At 41.2% G+C, this 25,206-nt stretch overlaps 2 protein-coding genes and 1 pseudogene across 4 annotated transcripts in view; 2 read left to right on the forward strand and 1 right to left on the reverse strand.

Moving 5' to 3' along the window:
- Positions 1 to 5,345, reverse strand: part of LOC115207730 (pantothenate kinase 4) — a 30,092-nt gene extending 24,747 nt beyond the window's left edge. For 2 of the 3 annotated variants that reach the window (XM_029775167.1, XM_029775166.1), the window contains exons 1-5: positions 5,204 to 5,345; positions 4,760 to 4,842; positions 3,978 to 4,186; positions 3,667 to 3,850; positions 3,486 to 3,578 (exon numbers count right to left, since the gene is read on the reverse strand). In XM_029775167.1, coding sequence (XP_029631027.1) covers positions 3,486 to 3,578; positions 3,667 to 3,850; positions 3,978 to 4,186; positions 4,760 to 4,842; positions 5,204 to 5,324 — 690 coding nt within the window. In that variant the 5' untranslated portion in view covers positions 5,325 to 5,345. The remainder of the gene's footprint in view (positions 1 to 3,485; positions 3,579 to 3,666; positions 3,851 to 3,977; positions 4,187 to 4,759; positions 4,843 to 5,203) is intronic. The other variant, XM_029775168.1, reaches the window with a different exon arrangement.
- A 9,632-nt stretch (positions 5,346 to 14,977) lies between these two features.
- On the forward strand, positions 14,978 to 16,776 carry LOC115207732 (transcription factor HES-5-like; annotated as a pseudogene).
- A 6,175-nt stretch (positions 16,777 to 22,951) lies between these two features.
- On the forward strand, positions 22,952 to 24,079 carry LOC115207085 (transcription factor HES-5-like). Its single transcript, XM_029774084.1, has 2 exons — positions 22,952 to 23,410; positions 23,526 to 24,079. Exons 1-2 carry the CDS (start codon positions 23,306 to 23,308, stop codon positions 23,955 to 23,957), a joined length of 537 nt encoding a protein of 178 aa, XP_029629944.1. The 5' UTR covers positions 22,952 to 23,305; the 3' UTR covers positions 23,958 to 24,079.
- Positions 24,080 to 25,206: the final 1,127 nt, after the last annotated feature.

Consider the following 25,206-nt stretch of genomic DNA (forward strand, 5'->3'; position numbering starts at 1 on the left):
GAACGTTCTGCTGCCTGCAACATCCTCCAGCATGACTGGTTTGGCGGTGGGTCAGTCATGGTGTGGCATTTGTTTGGGGGGCCGCACAGCCCTCCATGTGCTCACCAGAGGTAGCCTGACTGCCATTAGGTACCGAGACGAGATCCTCAGACCCCTTGTGAGACCATATGCTGGTGCGGTTGGCCCTGGGTTCCTCCTAATGCAAGACAATGCTAGACCTCATGTGGCTGGAGTGTGTCAGCAGTTCCTGCAAGAGGAAGGCATTGATGCTATGGATTGGCCCGCCCGTTCCCCAGACCTGAATCCAATTGAGCACATCTGGGACATCATGTCTCGCTCCATCCACCAACGCCACGTTGCACCACAGACTGTCCAGGAGTTGGCGGATGCTTTAGTCCAGGTCTGGGAGGAGATCCCTCAGGAGACCATCCGCCACCTCATCAGGAGCATGTCCAGGCGTTTTAGGGAGGTCATACAGGCACGTGGAGGCCACACACACTACTGAGCCTCATTTTGACTTGTTTTAAGGACATTACATCAAAGTTGGATCAGCCTGTAGTGTGGTTTTCCACATTAATTTTGAGTGGGACTCCAAATCCAGACCTCCATGGGTTGATAAATTGGATTTCCATTGATTATTTTTGTGTGATTTTGTTGTCAACACATTCAACTATGTAAAGAAAAAAAGTACTTAAGATTATTTCATTCATTCAGATCTAGGATGTGTTGTTTTAGTGTTCCCTTTATTTTTTTGAGCAGTAATATATATATATATATATATATATTTATACACACACATATACACATACATATCTGATGCCCATGCTTTGTAATGTTCCTGAAACAAGAACTGTGGTATGTTACATTTAATTACATTTTTTGTGACCAGTCTTTTAATCAAAATATCAGAGACAAATGTTTAAGGCAGAGGTTACCATGGTAACGGGGCCACTGGAGTCATGTCAGATCTGAGATCTGACTATTAGTTGAAGCAGCAGACTCAAACTAACGTTGAAAAACAACCGAGCTTGTGAACAAAACAATGTAAATAGACAAGAAACACAAGGACAAAGTCTCACTTTGTAGACTTCAGTAAATTCAACCAAGTTTTATGCCTGCTCTCAGCATCTCCAAAAAAATCTACAGTATCAGCACTTCACTCAGTGCGCACAGCTCCCCTGCCAGGCAGTGGTGGGATATAGGATGAATACTTATTGTTCAACTAGCAGCTATGAAACAAAACAGCACAAATACTTTGAAAACAGCTACTGCAGCATTTTTCTAACTAACATAAGACTGCTGAACAATTTATCAAATGGGTACCCGGACTATTTACATTGACACCCCCTTTATTTTTATACTGCTGCTACTCACGGTTAATCATCTATGCATTGTCACTTTGCGCCTACCTTCAAGTACAAATTTCCACAACTAGTGGTTAGGGCGTTTGCCAGTACCCAAAAGTTTACTAGATCGAATCCCCGAGCTGACATGGTAAAAATCTGTTGTTCTGCCCGAGCAAGGCAGTTAACCCACTGTTCCCCAGGCGACAAAGACGTGGATGTCGATTAAGGCAGCCCCACACCTCTCTGATTCAGAAGGGTTGGGTTAAATGCGGAAGAAACATTTAGTTGTACAACTGACTAGGCATCCCCCTTTCCCTTACCTGTGCCACCACACATTGACTTGGTACCGGTACCCCCTGTATATAGCCTCGTTAATGTTATTTTATTGCTAAAAAATGTTTATTTTTTTACTTTAGTTTAGTAAATATTTTCTAAACTTTTTATTGAGCGGCATTGTTGGTTAAGGGCTTGTAACTAAGCATTTCATGGTAAGGTCGCACGTGACAAAAAAACATTTTATTAGATTATAATTTATTTTTACTCATAAAGGTAATGCTCGCACTGTAGAGCCATGCAAATTGACCACCTGCCAACGTGTCTGGTGAAATAGACATTCTTACCCGCCAATACCTAAATCTACCCGCACTTGGCAGGTGTTAATTTTATGCCCTAGTGACCACCATTTGCCTCATGCAGTGTGACATCTCCTTCACACAGAGTTGATCAGGCTGTTGGTTGTGGCCTGCGGAATGTTGTCCCACTACTCTTCAATGGCTGTACAAAGTTGCTGGATATTAGCATGAACTGGAACATGCTGTCGATCACATCGATCCAGAGGATCCCAGACTTGCTCAATGAGTGACATGTCTGGTGAGTATACAGACCATGGATGAACTGGGACATTTTCAGCTTCCAGGAATTGTGTACAGATTCTTGCGACACGGCCCGTGCACAATCATGCTGAAACATGAGGTGATGGCAGTGGATGAATGGCACTACAATGGGTCTCAGCATCTCAACACATTTACATTTTAGCAATTTAGCAGACGCTCTTATCCAGAGCGACTTACAGTAGTGAGTGAAAACATTTCACACTTTCTCCGTACCAGTCCGAGGGAATCGAACCCACAACCCTGGCATTGCAAGCGCCACTCTCTACCAACCGAGTCACAAGGGACCCCTCATTACGGTATCTCTGTGCATTCAAATTGATATCAATAAAATGCAATTGTGTTCATTGTCGGTAGCTTATGCCTGCCTATACCATAACCCCACTGCTACCTTGGGGTACTCTGTTCACAACGTTGACATCAGCAAACCGCTCGCCCACACAAAGCCATACACGCTGTCTGCCATCTTCCTGGTACAGTTGAAACTGTGATTCATCCCGTGAAGAGAATTTCATCGTGCCAGTGGCCATCAAAGGTGAAAATTTGCTCACTGAAGTCAGTTATGATGCCAAACCGCAGTCAGGTCAAGACCCTGGTGAGGATGATGAGCACACAGATAAACTTCCCTTAGTTTGTGCAGAAATGCTTTGTTTGTGCAAGCCCACAGTTTCATCAGCTGTCCAGGTGGCTGGTCTCAGACACAGGTATAGAAGCCCGATGTGGAGGTCCTGGGCTGGTAACACGTGGTCTGCGGTTGTGAGGCCGGGAGGACGTACGGACAAATTCTAAAACGAATGAGGCTTATGGTAGAGAAACTAAGATTCAATTCTCTGGCAACAGCTCTACTGGATATTCCTGCAGTCAGCATGCCAATTGCATGCTCTTTCAAAACTTGACACATTTGTAGCATTGTGTAGGGTGACAAAACTGTACATTTTAGAGTGGCCATTTATTGTCCCCAGCACAAGGTGCACATTAATAATGGGCATGCTGTTTGGACATAGACTGCCCATCCAAGACTTTTAAACGCAGAAAATCCCCTGAACCCTATTCAGAACGAGAGCTTGTAAGTACAGAGGGCAGTCTTCCAGTTAATACAAATAAAAAAGTTGCAGTAATGTCAATTGGCAAGATATTAGGCAAGAACGAACAGAAAATAAGACTATACATTTCAGTTCATTTGAGTAGCCTGACTATTTAAAAAGAGTATTGCTTGAAGTGTCAGCATGGGGGTGAGGAGGGGTTTTACCTTTGTTTTTGTGAGTAGAGCTCCAAGGCCCCAGAATGTCCCCCCACCTATGGAACTTCCGCCAACACGCTCAAATGTATCCTCTGATTCAACCTGTTAGGAAATAAATATTGTTTGTTGAATGAATTGGTACATAGGCCACATGTCACACCAGATCTAGATGTGTGTCAGGCATTGGTACCTTGATGATTGACACCCCTGAGCCGATGTTGATGAGCAGGTAAGGGAAGATGTCAGGGTGAGTGTTCTGGAAGCGGAACTCAGAGTCTGCATGCTTGACATAGACAAAAGCCTCGTGGGGGATGTTTCTCAGCACAAAGTTGCAGCCCTTAATCAGGCATGTCATTTCATCCTCCTTGTCCACCCTTGTCAAAACATGAAGCGCAGCTACATTATAATAAGCTCAACCTTATACCGGTCAAGCTGTCTTTAAAAATAAAGCCGTTTTAGATTTTAAGAAAATACCTCAAAACAACATATTTATTTTCTCACCTGAGCTTCAGTTTCTTCTCTATGAGATCTTTGAACTTATGAGCCCCTCCACCGGTGGCTTTGATGACTTTGGTGTCAGTGTTGACCAGGTGGTCTTTGATAAAGTCCAGGCAGGTTTCAATGTAGGCATTTTCAAACTTGATGAAGTGAAGGCGAGCCAAGATCTCCTCCTGCATTGAGATCTCATAGAGGGGGTCATTCTCAGTGTCCTGGTAAAGAGGGACACACAGATAAGGAACCAGTCCAACACTGCAGACCTGAGACCTCCAGGGCAACCTGAGTGGGCTCAGTAAGACTTTTAAGTCTACACATTCACTGTCCCAAGGTACACACCCTTTTGAAGCCCAACATCATGAATCAGTGGCCTATGTCTACCACAAACCCCACACTCAAGCAATCCCATATTGGCTACTCTTTAATTAACACAAGGTTAGTTAGTTTACTTTTCTGTAGCTACATTCACACACCTTTATCAGGTTGGCCCATTGGAGACCTAAGACTAAACAGTACAGTGTGCTGAGAGATAAGCACAACTATTCTGGCATGAATCCTCCAGGCTTAAACACTGTAATAACACTAATAACACTGCATAGCAGTGCACTTGGGCAGCAAATCACTTTAGCCCCTCAATTGAACACTGCCATTTGATGTTATTGTTCGAGTAAATAGCTTAAATAGCACACTACACGTTGGACGCAAGCTCTTATTTAGCTATGTCCTCTGCTCCATTGGACCTAACGTTGGTTACTGACAGTGTTCCAAAGTTTATTGACACCACATACCTTTGCAGTATGGTCGAATGACCGTACTTTCGCTACTTTGTGTTGAACAGTGGAGTAATAGGCGAGTTTCGTCAGAGAGCCACCTGTGGGAGGAAAACAAGGTTTGTGCAGTCTCACGTGAGATAGATAATTCCATCAGTCAACTATTGACAACTCAGCGGTCAAATTAGCTGGTTTAGTTAGCTAGTTAGCCACTTGAGAAGCCTGTAGCTATCTAGCCCATAAACAAACGCTAATTAGCCAGCTAACATTTATGTGGCAAACCAGTGGCACGAAGGTAACTTCGCAGCTACCGGTAGCTAACTACGGTACTTAAATCAGCTAGTTTAGCTAGCCAGCCACACATCGTTGCTTGCTAGCCTCTCGTGTGCCTGCTGTGTTGTCAAAGTAACAAGACAAGTGACTATATTCAAGTAGCGATATAAATATTAACTTAGTGTATACCTATGTCTATTGCGAACCTCTTTGCATTTTCCAAATTCCTGAAGATCTCATTGGGTGGAAGAGTTATGCTTTTATCCATGCTGTAACTACTCCTGTCTACTCTCTCACTTTCCGCCGCCATCTTGTGTTGCGCAATGACGTTCAGGTACAAAAAAATTATAATCCCTCAATGGAAAAATCTCTGGGGCGTTCAGGAGGACGCCACGTTTTGGAACGTTCAGACATGTAGAACAATGAATTACATTGGTTCTATTCATGGAATTTCTATCTGCAACGTTCGATAACGTTTGGCAACTGAACATGGCCCTGGATTTCTGTGATAATGTGGTAGGTAATCTCTGGTTTTCTGTGATATTTTCTGTAAACCTACATACATAAACATAGGTGAACATTTGGTAAAGCACGAAGCTATTCGCCACACATTTGATGTGCAACTAAAATCAATATCATATCGTCATAAACCTCCTGCATGTCATGCTGATGTGATGGGAATATTTTCATAACAAAATTGTAATTTGCAAGCATTTAACGTTTAGGCCTACGCCTACACAATTATTGAACTGAAATGTAAACTATCATAGTAAATATAAGAAAAAGTAAATAAAGAACAAGAAAAAAACCTATTTCATTTGATTGTTTTTGAATTTATTAAAATCGTCTCAATGAGACACTGTGCAAGGGGAATATACATCACAAACAGAACTTGGAAAACTCTCCAAGACATACTCTAACAGAGTACGGGCTGCCAGGTGGAGTATGGGGATATTGCCTACATTTACTGTCTTTACAAAAGACACACCGGATTGTTGAAAATAAACAAGAGTTTTAAGAAAGTTTTTCTTCAATCTGCAATAGACACATTCAAGTAATGTATTATAATTTACACACAAAACATTATAAAGCAAAATGTACAAGTTTGATCTTAAAACAGATCAGTTATTGCTTATCACAGAGAGTGATGATTACAGGTATAATAGGCTACCCAGTTTAGGTAAATCATCCTCACAGGAATAATGATGCTGTAGTTTAGGTCCATTATTATCAAATGGATAACTGATACATGCTTCATATAAGATGCTCAATATGATGTAAATCTTTATCAATACACAAATGTAGTGGAAACAATTGCTTATTCTCTAAGCGTTGACCTTAAAACAGATCATTAGACAATCACAAAAATATTGATAATTTTAGGTAAAAGTCCTCTTAGAAGACTGTTAAAGTTGAATAAACACATAATCAACGTATTCAACACATATTTCACAAAACATAAAGGTTATTATGATGTCAATTATACAATACCATCACACAACAAAAATCTAATTTTCATGGACAATTGTCTTAGAATAATATAATAATAATATATGCCATTTAGCAGTACAACTTCTTGAGTACAACTGAAATTAACAGTCTCAATCACAGCAAGACTTTAAAAAACTCCTGAATAAGGAGATAGAGAATGTATCTTCCTATTGTCATTACTGTCCATGACAAATATGACATTAATATAGACCAACATGGTCCATTGTGTTTGTCTCAGAGTGGAACTCCAGTCTGTAAGACTCTACCAGGGCCACCAGAGGGCGATGTTAACTGGACTCTTCTCTTTACTGATGTTGTGCTCGGTTGGGGAGCTCAATTTAGGCAGGTCGCTCTCCCTCCGATTATTATCAGAGGATGGCTGCAGGCTCTGGAAGTGGCTCAGCAGTCTTCTCTATGATCATCCATAGATGATGGCTGGCTGGCTGGCTGGCTGGCTGGCTGGTTGGCTGGCTGGCTACTGTTATCTTTCACTGTCTTTTTACTGTTAATTTCTTTACTTACCTATTGTTCACCTAATACCTTTTTTTGCACTATTGGTTAGAGCCTGTAAGTAAGTATTTCACTGTAAGGTCTACACCTGTTGTATTCGGCGCACGTGACAAATAAACTTTGACTTGATTGAAGTTCCAAACTAGCTCTGGAAGCAAAGTCAGCACAAGAACTGTTCGTCGGGCTAGGTCCAGCCAGCCGGCCAGATAGATAGGTCCGGCCAGTCGGTCGGCCGGCCTGAGCGCTACAGTGCATTCGGAAAGTTTTCAGACCTAGCTATCTGGCCGACCGGCCCTGGATGTAGGTATTTAGGTTGGTCCGACCAGCAGGCTATCTACAAATAATGTCAGAATCAGACCCGCAGCTCGAACGTAACTATGTGTTTTCATGTTTTTTAGGGTTAAAACAGAAGGCGCTATGAATTTCGACCCGGCTCTGACATGTGCGATGGCCTTTAAACGAGTTGGACAAAGTCAGTTTGGTGTCAGTATCAGTTTGGTGTCAGTAAACAGTGGTGGTTGGTGACGTTTAAGATGAGGGAGGACTCTCGTTTTTTGCAAACAAGTGTTTCTATTGGACAAATTCAGGTATGTTTATCCCCGTTTCGTTTGCTTCCATTTAAGAAACGTTTTGCAACAGAATCGGTGGAATGAATGCACCTCTAATTACGCATAAACACAGTTCACTTTCATGGCAACCACATTGTATTCCTTCTTGTATCTATGCGCTCTCCTCCTCTCACCTTTTCCCTCCACTTGTGGACTTCAATGCTCAACACATCAGCTATGCCAAACCAACTATTGTCTTTCTCTTTCAATGACTCACCACATTTGATGCACTGCAGTGTTAGCTAGCTGTAGCTTATGCTTTCAGTACAAAATTCATTCTCTGATCTTTTGATTGGGTGGACAACATGTCAGTTCATGCTGCAAGAGCACTGATAGGTTGGAGGATATCCTCTGGATGTTGTCATAATGACTTTGTAAGTCTATGGTAGGGGGTGAGAACCATGAGCCTCCTAGGTTTTGTATTGAAGGTAATGCACCAAGAAGACAGAAGCTAGCTGTCCTCCGACTACACCATGGTGCTAACCTACAGAGTGCTGTTGAGGCTACTGTTGACCTTTATTGCAAAACAGTGTGTTTTAATAAATTATTTGGTGACGTGATTATATATAGTATAGTTTTATCTAAAAAGGATAACTTTTTTAATGTTTCACCATTTTTATTTTTATGAAATTCACTGAGGTGGATTGTCCTCCCCTTCTTCCTCTGAGGACCCTCCACTGGTATGATGTCCTATTGACTGATGGCTGACTTGATGGCTAACTGTCCAATTGCAGTATGATAAATTGTCATTGTCCAAGCAGGGATTTACCATCACCAAATGGACAGGTTGAAATCAACACTGAAAGGCAAACGAGCAGCATCACTATAGTCTCTAGACTGTTCCGAGTTCAATGTGGTGCTCCACTTGACCGTAGCTCGTTCAATCTGACTGCAGTGACAGTGCAAACAAGTAGGCCGGAATGAAGCCTGACTAGTAGCAGCTTCTGGGTCATAAAGATACATGTCATTTTTGACAGGGGTTATCGGGGGGAGGTGGCTATTCTATCTGCGTGCGGCGGTTCATGTAGTTTGACACATCCAAATTTCTCCCGTAGGATAACATTGGTTTACAGGTTATTGTCTAACTATGCTTCCGTGCAAGCGATTTGCAAAAATGATTTTTGCCACACATGCAGGGCCACTGATACTCCTCCAGACATCGATATGATGAGAGTACACGGTCCATTTCATATCTTAACAGGGAAGTGTGAACTTGCAATATATCATATGGCCAATGCCAATGTACCACATTGCAATTGGACAGCCATCAAGTTAGTCATCTCATTGCTTAAAATCATCATAAACAGTCAAAGGACAGCACATTTGAATGGTATTTGTACAGTACAGTGTCCCAATTGTGGACTTTATTAGTCTAAGCCCTTTAACTGTGTGTTCAATTTGTGATGGCAAATGCCCATTGTAATATATGGAAAGTGTACATTAGACATATGATATATTGCCAAAATTTGCAGTATGAAATGTTGGCACTAACAATATATAATTTGTCTAATGTACACTGTCTGTATCCAATATATTTAAGAAGTGATTTACCATCATATTTCCCTCATCAATCTACACACAATACCAAGAGTGTGCAAAGCTGTCATCAAGGCAAAGGGTGCCTACTTTAAAGAATCTCAAATATAAAATATATTTTGATTCGTTTAACACTTTTTTGGTTACTACATGATTCCATATGTGTTATTACATAGTGTTGATGTCTTCACTATTATTCTACAATGTAGAAAATAGTAAAAATAAAGAAAAACCCTTGAATGAGTAGGTGTGTCCAAACTTTTGACTGGAACTGCATGTTCCATCACCATTCATCTCTAGTAAAAAGCTTTGTGTGTAACGATGTGCGCTGAGAGTTGCGAAGCAAGTTCAGGGAGTGAGTGTTTTAATAAATTATTGAAACATAATACAAACAAGATACACGAACAACACACAGACAGGAAACGGGGAAGGAACCAAAGGGAGTGACATATATAGGGCAGGTAATCAAGGAAGTGATGGAGTCCAGGTGAGCAATGATGCGCAGGTGCGTGTAGCGATGGTGACATGTGTGTGCTATAATGAGCAGCCTGGTGACCTAGGGGCCGGAGAGGGAGCACACATGACATTGTGATAGTCTATTTCTTCATTGATAAATATTGTACTCATGAGTTTTATTCCCAAGGGCTTGTTGGGAACTGCTTGTGTAGAGATCAATAAGCATTTAACAAGGCACACTTTTGTTTATTGTTTATTTGAAGCTCTCTCAATGTGAAAAGTATGGGAAAGCTCTGGAGAGCAGTCACAATACAGTGTCATTAGCATCATCAGTCCCACCAGAACTTTTGAGTCTCAGTGGAGGAATAGGCATACTTCAGGAAGTGATTAAAGCAACAGTTTACAAGCCTGAAAACTGAACGCCAAGATGGCGTAGCAGTTGGACGTCTGTTTGTCTTGTCCTGTCCCATGTATATATATTTTTCTTCTTATATATTTTTGTATATATTTTAAATATTTTTTTAAATCTCAATTTCCATCTACGGACTGAACATACTCTCCTGCAACCTGCCTCACCCAATCTGGTACAGATCTGCTATTTTTTACACTTTAGAACCGGAACCCCCATCAGAAGCTAGCCAGCTAACTAGCTACTAGTCAGTTAACCACTGCTAGCGGTCATCACCGTTAAGTCGGACATCAGCCAGCCTCAGCCCCGGTCAATTCCTGCCAGTCTGCCCAGCGCGATATCAACCCAGAGCATATCGGACTGCTTTTTCTCTACCACATCTCCAGATTCCTACCGCAAGCTCCGAACCTTTACACCGGATCATCGCAGCTAGCTAGCTGCTATCCGAGTGACTACTCCTGGCTAATGTCTCTGTCCCGAAGCTAGCCTGGAGCTAGCCTCGAGCTAGGCCCATCTCCCGGCTAGCTGAAGAGGTCCATCAGCCAATTCTTGGGCTATAATACCTATTTTGCCAATTGGCCTGGACCCTTTTACTGCCGACACGGAGCCCCACCAATCCATCACGACTGGTCTGCTGACGTAACCGTCTGAGGGGGTTTCAACAGGCTCTTCCATTGCGACATCCCCCAAAGGCCCATCTGCTAGCCTGCTAGCCCCGGGCCCGCTAGCTGTCTGAATCGCCGTGTCTCCAGCTCGCCTAGCTATTCACTGGACCCTATGATCACTCGACTATACATGCCTCTTCCCTAATGTCGATATGCCTTGTCTACTGCTGTTTTGGTTAGTGATTATTGTCTTAATTCACTGTACAGCCTCCAGCCCTGCTTAATATGCCTTAGCTAGCCCTTTTGTTACACCCCCAACACATGCAGTGACCTCACCTGGCTTAAATGGTGCCTCTAGAGACAAAACCTCTCTCATCACCACTCAATGCCTAGGTTTACCTCCACTGTATTCACATCCTACCATACCCTTGTCTGTACATTATGCCTTGAATCTGTTCTTCCGCACCCATAAATCTGCTCCCTTTACTCTCTGTTCAGAACGCACAAGACGACCAGTTCTTATAGCCTTTAGCCGTACCCTTATCCTACTCCCCCTCTGGTGATGTACAGGTTAACCCAGGCCCTGCAGCCCCTAGCTCCACTCCCATTCCCCAGGCGCTCTCATTTGTTGACTTCTGTAACCGTAAAAGCCTTGGTTTCATGCATGTTAACATTAGAAGCCTCCTCCCTAAGTTTGTTTTATTCAATGCTTTAGCACACTCCGCCAACCCGGATGTCCTAACCGTGTCTGAATCCTGGCTTAGGAAGGCCACCAAAAATCCTGAAATTTCCATCCCTAACTATAACATTTTCCGACAAGATACAACTGCCAAAGGGTGCGGACTTGCAATCTACTGCAGAGATAGCCTGAAGAGTTCTGTCATACTATCCAGGTCTGTGTCCAAACAATTTAAGCTTCTACTTCTACTAAAAAATTCACCTTTCCAGAAACAAGTCTCTCACCACTGCTGCTTGTTATAGACCCCCTTCAGCCCCCAGCTGTGCCCTGGACACCATATGTGAATTGATCGCCCCCCATCTATCTTCAGAGTTCGTACTGTTAGGTGACCTAAACTGGGACATGCTTAACACCCCGGCCGTCCTACAATCTAAGCTAGATGCCCTCAATCTCACACAAATTATCAAGGAACCTACCAGGTACAACCCTAAATCCGTAACCATGGGCACCCTCTTAGATATCATCATGAATAACTTGCCCTCTAAATACACCTCTGCTGTCTTCAACCAGGACCTCAGCGATAATTGCCTCATTGCCTTTGTGCGTAATGGGTCCGTGGTCAAACGACCACCCCTCATCACTGTCAAATGCTCACTAAAACACTTCAGCGAGCAGGCCTTTCTAATCGACCTGGCCCGGGTATCCTGGAAGGATATTGTCCTCATCCCGTCAGTAGAGGATGCCTGGTTGCTTTTTAAAAGTGCTTTCCTCACCATCTTAAATATCAAATCAAAGTTTTTGTCACGTGGGCCGAATACAACAGGTGTAGACCTTACAGTGAAATGCTTACTTACAGGCTCTAACCAATAGTGCAAAAAAGGTGTTATGTGAACAATAGGTAAGTAAAGAAATAAAACAACAGTAAAAAGACAGGCTATATACAGTAAGACAGGCTATATACAGTAAGCATGCCCCATTAAAAAAATGTAAAACTAAGAACAGATATAGCCCTTGGTTCACCCCAGACTTGACTGCCCTTGACCAGCACAAAAACATCCTCTGGCGTTCTGCATTAGCATCAATTAGCCCCCGCGATTTGCAACTTTTCAGGGAACTAAAAAGTCAGGAACCAATATACTCAGTCAGTTAGGAAAACTAAGGCTAGCTTTTTCAAACAGAAATTTGCATTCTGTAGCACCAACTCCAAAACGTTTTGGGACACTGTAAAGTCCATGGAGAATAAGAGCACCTCCTCCCAGCTGCCCACTGCACCGAGGATAGGAAACACTGTCACCACCGATAAATCTACGATAATCGATCATTTCAATAAGAATTTTTCTACGGCTGGCCATGCTTTCCACCTGGCTACCTCTACCCCGGCAAACATCTCAGCACCCCTGCAGCAACTTGCCCAAGCCCCCCCCCTGCTTCTCCTTCACCCAAATCTAGACAGCTGATGTTCTGAAAGAGCTGCAAAATCTGGATCCCTAAAAATCAGCTGGGCTAGACAATCTGGACCCTCTCTTTCACAAATGATCCGCTGAAATTGTTGCAACCCCTATTACCAGCCTAATCAACCTCTCTTTCGTATCGTCTGAGATCCCCAAAGATTGGAAAGCTGCCGCGGTCTTCCCCCTCTTCAAAGGGGAGACACTCTAGACTCAAACTGTTGACCTACGTATAACCATCCTGCCCTGCCTTTCTAAAATCTTTGAAAGCCAAGTTAACAAACAGATCACCGACCATTTCGAATCCCAACTGTACCTTCTTCACTATGCAATCTGGTTTCCGAGCTGGTCATGGGTGCACCTCAGCCATGCTCAAGGTCCTAAATGATATCATAACTGCCATCAATAAAAGACAGTACTGTGCAGCCATCTTCATCGACCTGGCCAAGGCTTTTGACTCTGTCAATCACCGTATTCTAATCGGCAGACTTAACAGCCTTGGTTTCTCAAATGACTGCCTCGCCTGGTTCACCAACTACTTCTCAGATAGAGTTCAGTGTGACAAATCGGAGGGCCTGTTGTCCGGACCTCTGGCAGTCTCTATGGGGGTGCCACAGGGTTCAAATCTCGGGCCGACTCTTTTCTCTGTACATATCAATGATGTCACTCTTGCTGCTTGTGATTCTCTGATCCACCTCTACACAGACGACACCATTCTGTATACATCTGGCCCTTCTTTGGACACTGTGCTAACAAACCTCCAAACGAGCTTCAAATCCATACAACACTCCTTCCGAGGCCTCCAACTGCTTTTAAATGCAAGTAAAACTAAGTGCATGCTCTTCAACCGATTGCTGCCCGCACCCTCCCGCCTGACTAGCATCACTACTCTGGACGGTTCTGACTTAGAATATGTGGACAACTACAAATACCTAGGTATCTGGTTAGACTGTAAACTCTCCTTCCAGACTCACATTAAGCATCTCCAATCAAAAATGTAATCTAGAATCGGCTTCCTATTTCGCAACAAAGCATCCTTCACTCATGCTGCCACATACCCTCGTAAAACTGACTATCCTACCGATCCTTGACTTCGGCGATGTCATTAACAAAATAGCCTCCAGCACTCTACTCAGCAAATTGGATGCAGTCAATCACAGTGCCATCCGTTTTGTCACCAAAGCCACATATACTACCCATCACTGCGACCTGTATGCTCTCGTTGGCTGGCCCTCACTACATATTCGTGGCCAAATTGGCTCCAGGTCATCTATAAGTCTATGCTAGGTAAAGCCCCGCCATATCTCAGCTCACTGGTCACCATAGCAACACCCACCCGTAGCACACGCTCCAGCAGGTATATTTCACTGGTCACCTCCATAGCCAACACTTCCTTTGGCCGCCTTTCCATCCAGTTCTCTGCTGCCAATGACTGGAACGAATTGCAAAAATCACTGAAGCTGGAGTCTTATATCTCCCTCTCTAACTTTAAGAATCAGCTGTCAGAGCAGTTTACCGATTACTGTACCTGTATACAGACACTCTGTAAATAGCACAACCAACTACCTCATCCCTATATTGTTACTTATCCTCTTGCTCTTTTGCACCCCAGTATCTCTACTTGCACATCATCATCTGCACATCTATCACTCCAGTGTTAATGCTAAATTGTAAATATTTTGCCTCCATGGCCTATTTATTGCCTTACCTCCCTACTCTTCTACATTTGCACACACTGTACATAGATTTTTCTATTGTGTTATTGACTGTACGTTTGTTTATGTGTAACTCTGTTGTTGTTTGTGTCGCACTGCTTTGCTTTATCTTGGCCAGGTTGCAGTTGTAAATGAGAACTTGTCCTCAACTGGCCTACCTGGTTAAATAAAGGTGAAATAAAATTTAAAAAATTAAGTTGCACTGAAACTGCATTGTTGGTTAGGGGCACGTAAGTAAGCGTTTCACTGTAAGGTCTACACCTGTTGTATTCGGAGCATGTGACTAATAACATTTTATTTTATTTGAAGTTATGTTTTGGACATGATAGATACATTTATAAAGCAGTAAAATTATTGAAAAAGAAAATTAATATTCTCTGAATCATCTGAACTGCTAGACATTAAAATATTTTAAAGTTTTAGCAGTTATAATAGGGGAAATCAAGAAATCGGTTATATTGAGTTATTAAATTTGACTAATTAGGCAATACGAGCAAAATTATTATGAAAAAAAAATGAGGAAACACTACGTTTTATTGGAAAGTATTTGAGTCATTCTCACATGTGTAAATTGTGATGATGAGCGTGTGCTCTGTCAGTGTCATTGATCCCAACATCAGGCAGCAGATCTGGGAGTCACCACTTTCCCAGATTCACACAGCGCTCTGTGAGTCACTCTCCATCACCCCCCACCCCTCCACCTGTTCCCCTGAGATGTGACCATTGTCCCCCAGTAATAAGAACACTGAGCATGTGGCAGCTCCACATTCCTCATTGTCCTCCCAAGCTCACCCATTGGCTACAGACTGTGAGATTCTCCTACAAGGCCAAGACACACACATTCATATGCAGATTTGGGACTATATATAGGAGAGATGAAACCAGTAGAAAACAGATTATCTCTACACAAAGACCTCTACAACACAGAGATCCAGCCACGACACCTTCAATCACTTCAGCAATGATCTACTCTAAGGAGCACCTGACTCTGACCAACAAGGTAAAGTGAGATTTAAATTCAAGGAAATTAATTTAATTAGACTGATTTTTTATGTGTTTCATTAATGTTATATATCGGAATAAGGTTATTAATGACCCTCCTTCTCTTCTTGCAGCTAAGAAAGCCAGTGCTGAAATTACAGAGATTGTAACAACAGCAGCATTGAGCAGCTCAAGTCTTCCCTGTTTCCAGAGATCCTCAACAAGCAGCCTGACTCCAAGCTGGAGAAAGCCGACATCCTGGAGATGGCAGTTTGCTTCCTAAGAGGACAGCAACAGTATCAACCAGTGAGTTCCTTCTCCTGCTCAGCACCTGTCAATCACGGTTACTCCAGCTGTATCCAAGAGATTGTCCACTTCCTGTCCAAGGATGAGGTGATGACAGAGTCCCAGAGAAGACTGCTGAGCCACTTCCAGAGCCTGCAGCCATCCTCTGATAAGAACCGCAGGGACAGTGACCTGCCTCAGCTCAGCTCCCGAACCCAGCACAGCATCAGCAAAGACAAGAGTCCAGTCAACAGCGCCCTCTGGAGGTCCTGGTAGAGTCCTACAGACTTAAAAGCTCCACTCAGACAAAGACAATGGACCATGTTGGTCTAACATTAATGGACCGTAATGAGAATAGGAAGAGACAATCTTCTCCTTCTGCAGAAAATGTCAAAGTTCTAATTTGATTGTGTTAATTATTTTTTCATGAATATGTGAAAAAGCCTTCCTAATGAAAGTTCATATTGATATCATCACTTTTCATTTAACATGAGTATTATGTAAAGTTATTTTTACTTTGTAAGAGGAAATTCCTCCATCTGCTAAGGAGGGTTTATATTGTTGACTGTTCATTATAATCTATTTATTACCCACATTGGGTGAGATAGCAAAGAATGTTTAAATTCTTTAATTGTGCAACAATATCCTTCTGTTAATGAATTTCAGAAAATATATTGTTGTTGACGACTTAAAAATCTTTAATTGATTTGCTTGATATCCAAGCCTAGTTTTTGTGATGAACTACCAATTTGTGTTGGTTTGTATTACAATTTTTTAATTCTCGTATATTGAAATATCTAACATATGTCTGCTTTGTTTTTAAAGATGCATTTGTCAATGTTTCTTCTATGAATATTTAATATAACCCACACTCTATGATGAGTGCCTGTGTGACTTGAAGCTGTTTTCTCGCAATTGTAGTGATGCTAAATCACAAAGTTTAAGTTCTTAACAATTAAGAAACGTATTCTCTATATGAAAATAAAAACAATCTTGAAATGTATCTGATTGTTTGTGGTCTATTAAAATCCTATATTTTGCGTTAGAGTCTGAGTACTGGTCATTCGACACCGTAAAGTATTAGATCCTGGGAAATAAAGATTCAATGGTTTATGTCATTAATGTCAGATTGTCCAATATGTATTTCATATTCTGTGTGAATGAATTTAGATGAGCGTTTAGAGGTATGAGACATGTATCACTAATACCTCTGAAATTATTATCAATTTATGATGATCAATTTTTACAATCAAATACAGTAAAGGCGCCTGCATACTAGGTGGGTTCAGTTTGCTCCTACCAGAACTTGGCTAGGCGAAGCGAACCTTCGTAAGAACAACGAGAAAAAAGCGGCAATATTACTCTTTGTCTCTCTTGAGATGCGGAAGCAACCACTATACATTTCCTCAAAATAGTACAAATTAATTTAAGACAAATCAGGAAATCTGTAATACATTTTTGACGTCGCGCAATTTTACATTTAACTAAGATGTTTGGTGCAGTATTTCTGAAATGAAAACATTTGCATGAAAACTAGTCGCCTCTCAAGTGAAAATATGTGCATGAAAACTAGTTGTCTATAGTTGAATGACAAACACTATTGAAGAATTCAGTCCATAGTTCCTGCTCCTACTAGAAGAACTGTTGACCAATCACTGACGAAGGGGCGTAGACTTCGGCTACCGAACTTTGACTTGCTTCAAGAAAAAAAAATTGGTACGCTAACAGACAAAAATAGCCCATGCGGAACACCAAAACAAACAGAAACGGCAAAAAAAATCGGCAAAATATATGTGCAAACTGTTGCAACTGTGAAGCATGCGACAGGCTTAATGCCGTGTTCACGTGCTAGTCGTAACTACAAAACGCGGAAATGTATGACTCGCTAATAGGTTGTAGCATAGCCGCGGGAAGTATTCTTTGGGGGGGCTGAACTAATCTTTTTGCAAGCGCTGATGTATATATCAGTACACTAATACAGGACTATTAAAGGCCCAGTGCACTACTTTTGTAATATCAATGTTTAAAAAACAAAATTATTAATATATATTTTTTTTTATTCAGATTTTTCTAGGGAATTTTTCAGCACCCCTACTTCCCGTGGCTAATAGTTGTAGTTAAACACGTGGCGCGTTCGACCAGTTAGCAAGTCGTACGAGTTTCCTAGTTCTTACATGCAAGTGGACGACGGCATTATTGTGACAGAGCATTTGTCTACGTTGGTGGTTGACAGCAAGCACAGAAGAGTGACTTTAGTTTACAGAAAAAGGAGACACTCATATTACTGAAACTTATACTACTTTCCTACCCAACATTTTTCCTACATTTTATACTGAGCATGCTTTACACATTAGTCCGTACAGAAGTGCTTCATTGTGCAATGTCATTTCAAAAATCTAAATTCATTATATATTGAAAAGTCTGTTCTGCATTGTTCCATAGATTACAGGTGTTCTGTATCTTGAGTTGGCTAATATGTTGATGCTAGGTAGATTTTTGGGGTGTCTTATAAAAATAAAGCTTCTTGATAACCTCGTTTTATCATAGTCAGGTGGGCAGACAGACACAGAGTAGCCTTCTTTGTCTGGAATTGGACTCAACTGCATAGCTAATGGTATGAATAATAAGACACACTTATATTGTTCTTCCATTGAAAGCAAATCAGTGAATGGAGAAAGTGTGGGAAACCCAGGAAAACTCACTCACAGAGCCTCTTTGGGACAATAGACTCAGACCCCTACCTACTGGTGTCAAGGGATAGGGAGAGGAATTTTGTTTACATCATTTCCCAAACCAAAGACATTAATAAAAAGTGTCTGGCAAAAATAACTACATGTCATAGTCTTATTTTTAAATATAGCCTTTTGTTAAAGTTGTTATTCTAATAAAAAGGTAAATAATAATTTGCCATATGGGAAACAGGATTTTGAATGAAACTTGTTTATTCTTTTATAGGCTACCAAGAGTATTTCCAAATCATCAATTAGTCCAAATATTTGTGTTACCACCTCCTTGACTGAATAACAAACTTTACCACTAAGGGATTGATGGGCAATGAATTAGCATTTAACAATGCACACTCTATTGTTTCATGGAATCTCTCTCAATGGGCAGAGTGTGGGAAAGCTCTGGAGAGCAGAGTCACAGTTCAGTGTCATTAGTGTCATCATCATCAGTCCCACCAGCACCTGACTGTCTGGGGAACACTCAGAGACAGTGAGGAATAGGCACACTTACAGAGGGGAATTAAAAAAGGATTTGCCTATTTGGTTGAGTATGTTTTTGGAACTATCCTTATGGAAGAAAATCTAACATGTAATATAATCTTATTATTTTAAATCCTAATTTGTAATGACATTACATTTTTACTTTAATAAAACCTAACTATTGCCTAGGAGAAAAAAAATCTGTATCATCTTAAGTGCCATTTAGAAAACAGAAAGAATTGCAGACATTGACTTGGACTAACTTGGATGCAGAAAGATAAAGACGTATATATATATATATGCACAGTTGAAGTTGGAAGTTTACTTACACTTAGGTTGGAGTCATTAAAACAAATTTTCAACCACTCCACAAATTTCTTGTTAACAAACTATAGTTTGGGAAGTCAGTTAGGACATCTACTTTGTGCACGAGACAAGTAATTTTTCCAACAATTGTTTACAGACAGATTATTTAACTGATAATTCACTGTATCACAATTCCAGTGGGTCAGAAGTTTATATACACTAAGTTGACTGTGCCTTTAAACAGCTTGGAAAATTCCAGAAAATGATGTCATGGCTTTAGAAGCTTATGCTAGGCTAATTGACATCATTTGAGTCAATTGGAGGAGTACCTGTGGATTTATTTCAAGGCCTACCTTAAAACTCAGTGCCTCTTTGCTTGACATCATGGGAAAATCAAAAGAAATCAGCCAAGACCTCAGAAAAAAAATTTGCAGACCTCCACAAGTCTAGTTCATCCTTGGGAGCAATTTCCAAACACCTGAAGGTACCACGTTCATCTGTACAAACAATAGTACGCAACTATAAACACCATCGGACAACGCAGCCATCGTACCGCTCAGGAAAGAGACGTGTTCTGTCTCCTAGAGATGAACATACTTCGGTGTGAAAAGTGCAAATCAATCCCAGAACATCAGCAAAGGACCTTGTGAAGATTGAGGAGGAAACAGATACCAAAGTATCAGTAGCCACAGTAAAACAAGTCCTATATCAACATAACCTGAAATGCCGCTCAGCAAGGAAGAAGCCACTGCTCCAAAACATCCATAAAAAAGCCAGACTACGGCTTGCAACTGCACATGGGGACAAAGATATTACTTTTTGGAGAAATGTCCTCTGGTCTGATGAAACAAAAATAGAACTGTTTGGCCATAGTGACCATCGTTATGTTTGGAGGAAAAAGGGGGAGGCTTGCAAGCTGAAGAACACCATCCCAACCGTGAAGCCCGGGGATGGCAACATCATGTTGTGGAGGTGCTTTGCTGCAGGAGGGACTGGTGCACTTCACAAAATAGATGACATCATGAGGATGGAAAGTTACTATATTGAAGCAACATCTCAAGACATCAGTCAGGAAGTTAAAGCTTGGTCGCAAATGGGTCTTCCAAATGGACAATGACCCCAAGCATACTTTCAAAGTTGTGGCAAAATGGCTTAAGGACAACAAAGTCAAGGTATTGGAGTGGCCATCACAAAGCCCTGACCTCAATCCTATAGAAAGTTTGTGGGCAGAACTGAAAAAAACGTTTGTGAGCAAGGAGGCCTACAAACCTGACTCAGTTACACCAGCTCTATCAGGAGGAATGGGCCACAATTCACCCAACTTATTGTGGGAAGCTTGTGGAAGGCTACACAAAACGTTTGACCCAAGTTAAACAGTTTAAAGGCAATGCTATCAAATACGAATTGAGTGTATGTAAACTTCTGACCCACTGGGAATGTGATGAAAGAAATAAAAGCTGAAATAAATCATTCTCTCTACTATTATTCTGACATTTCACATTCTTCAAATAAAGTGGTGATCCTAACTGACCTAAGACAGGGAATTTTTACTTGGATTAAATGTCAGGAATTGAGAAAAACTGAGTTTAAATGTATTTGGCTAAGGTATATATATATATAAGGTTTGCTAATATATATATATACCTTAGCCAAGTACATTTAAACCCAAATACATTTAAACAGTATGTTTAAACAGTATATATATATATATATATATATATATATTTAAACATGATATATATATACTGATATATATATATATATATATATATATATATATATATATATATATATATATATATATATATCATCACATTCATCACATTCCCAGTGGGTCAGAAGTTTACATACACTCAATTAATATTTGATAGCATTGACTTTAAACTGTTTAACCTGGGTCAAACGTTTTGTGTAGCCTTCAACAAGCTTCCCACAATAGGTTGGGTGAATATATATATATATATATATATATATACCTGTACCCATAAGAGTATGTGTTGAATCAGCCAGTATAGGAGTTTCCCTCCAGATTCCAGATGGTCTGTGACGTCAGGCTGTGTCTATAGTACAACACAGAGCCAATAGCCGTCACTAATGGTCCACTGAGCAGCTTTTGTAGTGCATTGATCACAGCACACTGGACTCACTGTGGGAAACTCAGCTCTCTACTCACACTGACCAGTAGCTCCAAGACAGAGGACACATCTGCTGCATCTGGACTTTCAAAGCTGGAAGTGTATTCCCTCAAATCTGAATAATAGGAACAGTATTGCAACATCACTTCTCTCAAATAGTTAGGAGAAATTATGTTGAAGTCACACCAGTATTGATCTATGTGTTGCTCATATTGCTATTTTCTCTGTCTTCTATAAGAATGTATCCCATTACGCTGATTATGTTGACTTGTAGCATGAACAATTATGAATTAATCTCAAAAGTGTTACAACTTTTTAGGGATGAAGCAAACAATCTAAAATATTACATTTGCACAGAATTTTGAAACAGCACTTATTTTATTCTAATAGACAAATCAAGAGGTCACATTCATAATGCAGTCATCAAATATTTTCTTTATTTAACTAGGCAAGTCAGTTAAGAACAAATCCTTATTTGCAATGACAGCCTACCAGATTAACTGCCTTGTTCAGAGGCAGAACAACAGATTTGTACCTTGTCAGCTCGGGGAATCGATTCAGCAACCTTTCGGTTACTGGCCCAATGCTTTAACCACTAGGCTACCTGCCACCCCCTTATTTAAATATGATACGGTAGGCTAGGAATCCTGCAATAAAATGCATTATTGGAGATGATCGTGGACTTCAGGAAACAGCAGAGGGAGCACCCCCCCCCCCCCCTCCTCCCCCCCAATCCACATCGATGGGACCGCAGTGGAGAAGGTGGAAAGCTTCAAGTTCCTTGGCGTACACATCACTGACAAACTTAAATGGTCCACCCACATAAACAGTGTAGTGAAGAAGGCACAACAGCCCACAACCGCAAAGCTCTCCAGAGGGTGGTGCGGTCTGCCCAACGCATTACCGGGGGAAAACTTCCCACCCTCCTGGACATCTACAGCACCCGATGCCATAGGAAGGCCTAAAAGATCATCAAGGACATCAACCACCCGAGCCACTGCCTGTTCACCCCGCTATCATCCAGAAGGTGAGGTCAGTACAGGTGTATCAAAGCTGGGACTGAGAGACTGAAAAACAGTTATTGCATCACCCATCTCATGTATATACTGCATTGTATTCTATTCTACACCACTGACTGTTAAAAAGCCATCTCCAGCACATCAGAGGCTGCTGCCTATAGACATAGATTAGGAATCACTGGCCACTTTAAGGAAATGAAACACTAGACACTTTAGTGTCTCTGTATCTTGCGTTACTCATCTCATATGTGTAAACTGTACTCTATACTATTCTACGGTATCTTAGTCACTTTAATTGTGTGTAAATATTGCATCATCCATCTCATATGTATATACTGTATTCTATACTATACCACTGTATCTTAGTCCAATGCCGCTCTGACATATATGTATATATTCTTAATCCATTCCTTACTTAGATGTACGTGTATTTTGGGTATATGTTGTGAAAGTGTTAGATATTACTTGTTAGATATTACTGCACTGTCGGAGTTAAAAGCACAAGCATTTCGCTACACCCACAATAACATCTGCTAAACACGTGTATGTGACCAATACATTTGATTTGATTGGAAAGCACTGTAAATTCTTATGCAGAATATGTGTGTCAGTCCCAAATGTGTACGTTGTGTTGATGAGTGTGTGCTCTGTCTGTGTCATTTATCCCAACGTTAAGCATTAGATCTGGGGGTCACCAGTTTCCCAGATTCACACAGCGCTCCGTGAGTCACTCTCCATCACCCGCCACATGTTCCCCTGAGACGTGACCATTGTCCCCCAGCATTAAGAACCCAAGCACCCCCATTGGCTACAGACTGAGAAACTCCAACAAGCCCAGGACCCACATATTCATATGCAGATTTGGGACTATATATAGGACAGAAGAAGCCAGTAGAAATCAGATGTTTTCTACACAGAGGCCTTTACAGCACAGAGATCCAGCTATGGCACCTTCAATCACTTCAGCAATGATCTACTCTAAGAACCACCTGACTCTGACCAACAAGGTAAACTGAGATTACAATTTGCTTTATGACTTGTTTCTTGAAAATAGTTGTCATCATTTTATCTCACCTCTAATACATTCTAGAATAATGTTATTAAAGACTCTCCTTCTTGCAGCTAAGAAAGCCAGTGGTGGAGAAGTTACGCAGAGATCGTATCAACAGCAGCCTTGAGAAGCTCAAGTCTCTCCTGGGTCCAGAGATCCTCAATCAGCAGCCTGACTCCAAGCTGGAGAAAGCCGACATCCTGGAGATGACAGTTTGCTTCCTGAAACGACAGCAACAGTATCAACCAGTGAGCTCCTCCTCCTGCTCAGCACCTGTCAATCAGGGTTACTCCAGGTGTGTCCAAGAGATTGTGCACTTCCTGTCCAAGGATGAGGTGAAGACACACTCCCAGAGAAGACTGCTGATCCACTTCCAGAGCCTGCAGCCATCCTCTGATAAGAACAGGAGGGAGAGTGACCTGCTTCAGTTGAGCACCCCAGCCCAGCACAGCATGAGCAAAGAGAAGGGTCCAGTCAACAGGGCCCTATGGAGGCCCTGGTAGAGCCTTACAGACTGGAGCTTCATTCTCATGCAGGATATTTCCCAGTCCTTGTTACAGAGGAGTTCATCCACATTTTCTGCATTTGCAGGAGTTTATTACATCTTGTGTAATGAAAAAATGCATTGAACAATATCAGTATTTGAATCTTCCTCTCTTGACTACAAGAGGATCAATAGCATATTCTGTTTTATATTTATTTTCTATGAAGTGAATATACTGTGTATTCTTCCCTGTGGGAAAGTTTTAATCATTTATGAAATAGTGTTCACTGTCTTTCTAGTGGAAAGATTGTGAGTGAATAATGTTCATTCCTATTTGTACTGTTTTGATATTGAAATTGAATATCTTAATGGCGAAACATACAAACAGTATCAGACATCACTACATTTATGTAGATGCTGTTATCCAGACCAACTTACAGTAGTTTTTGCATACATTTTCTTCTCCATACTTGTCCCCCGTGGGAATTGAACCCACAACACTGGCGTTGCAAGCATCATGCTATACCAACTGAGCTACACGGAACATAATTGCTTTCCCTTGAAAATTATATCAGCATTTTAGACAGAATAATACTTCCTCTGAATGGTGAGAGGAGTTAAAACGTGTAGACGTACTGGTTTGTATCGCTATGGGAGTGTATCCGTAGTCCTCGCCTTCTGAGAAGGTATTGTAAAGATTGGAAACATGTTTTCAAAATGAATGTAAATCTTCAAATCAAGTCGATGCGAATAAAAACAATCATCGAAAACAATTAATGTTTGTTTGATTCATTACACTCCGTTGAAATGTGAAATGTCTAAATCTTTCTAATTAAACTGGTTTCCAGATATAGTACAGTAGCCTACGTATGTCTACCTAAACGGCTTTCATAATTCATAACAAAAAAAATCATACCATACCAACTGCCAAAATGTCTCCAAAATGTCAACATTCAAAGGCCTATTTATTTTTCTGCAACAACACGCGCACTCATGACACATTGTAGCCTATGTAAGTGTCAGTGACTTCTAGGCCTTTTAAATTTAGACGACTTGAGACAAAACAAACTCGGTTTAACTTAATGTGTTCTGCTGCTGAATCTGCCTCTCACCAGTGAGAGACAAACATGACAGATACAACTCAAAAGTTGCCAATTACCTAGGCCTACCTAAGTATTCAAATTGACTGAGTTCAAGAGATTACGAAAATTAGGTAGTTTGATGTGCAATTCATTTAAAATTAAAACATTGATAAGAGACTCAAACTA

This window comes from Salmo trutta, chromosome 14, assembly GCF_901001165.1.
Source record: "Salmo trutta chromosome 14, fSalTru1.1, whole genome shotgun sequence".
NCBI lineage: Eukaryota > Metazoa > Chordata > Actinopteri > Salmoniformes > Salmonidae > Salmo > Salmo trutta.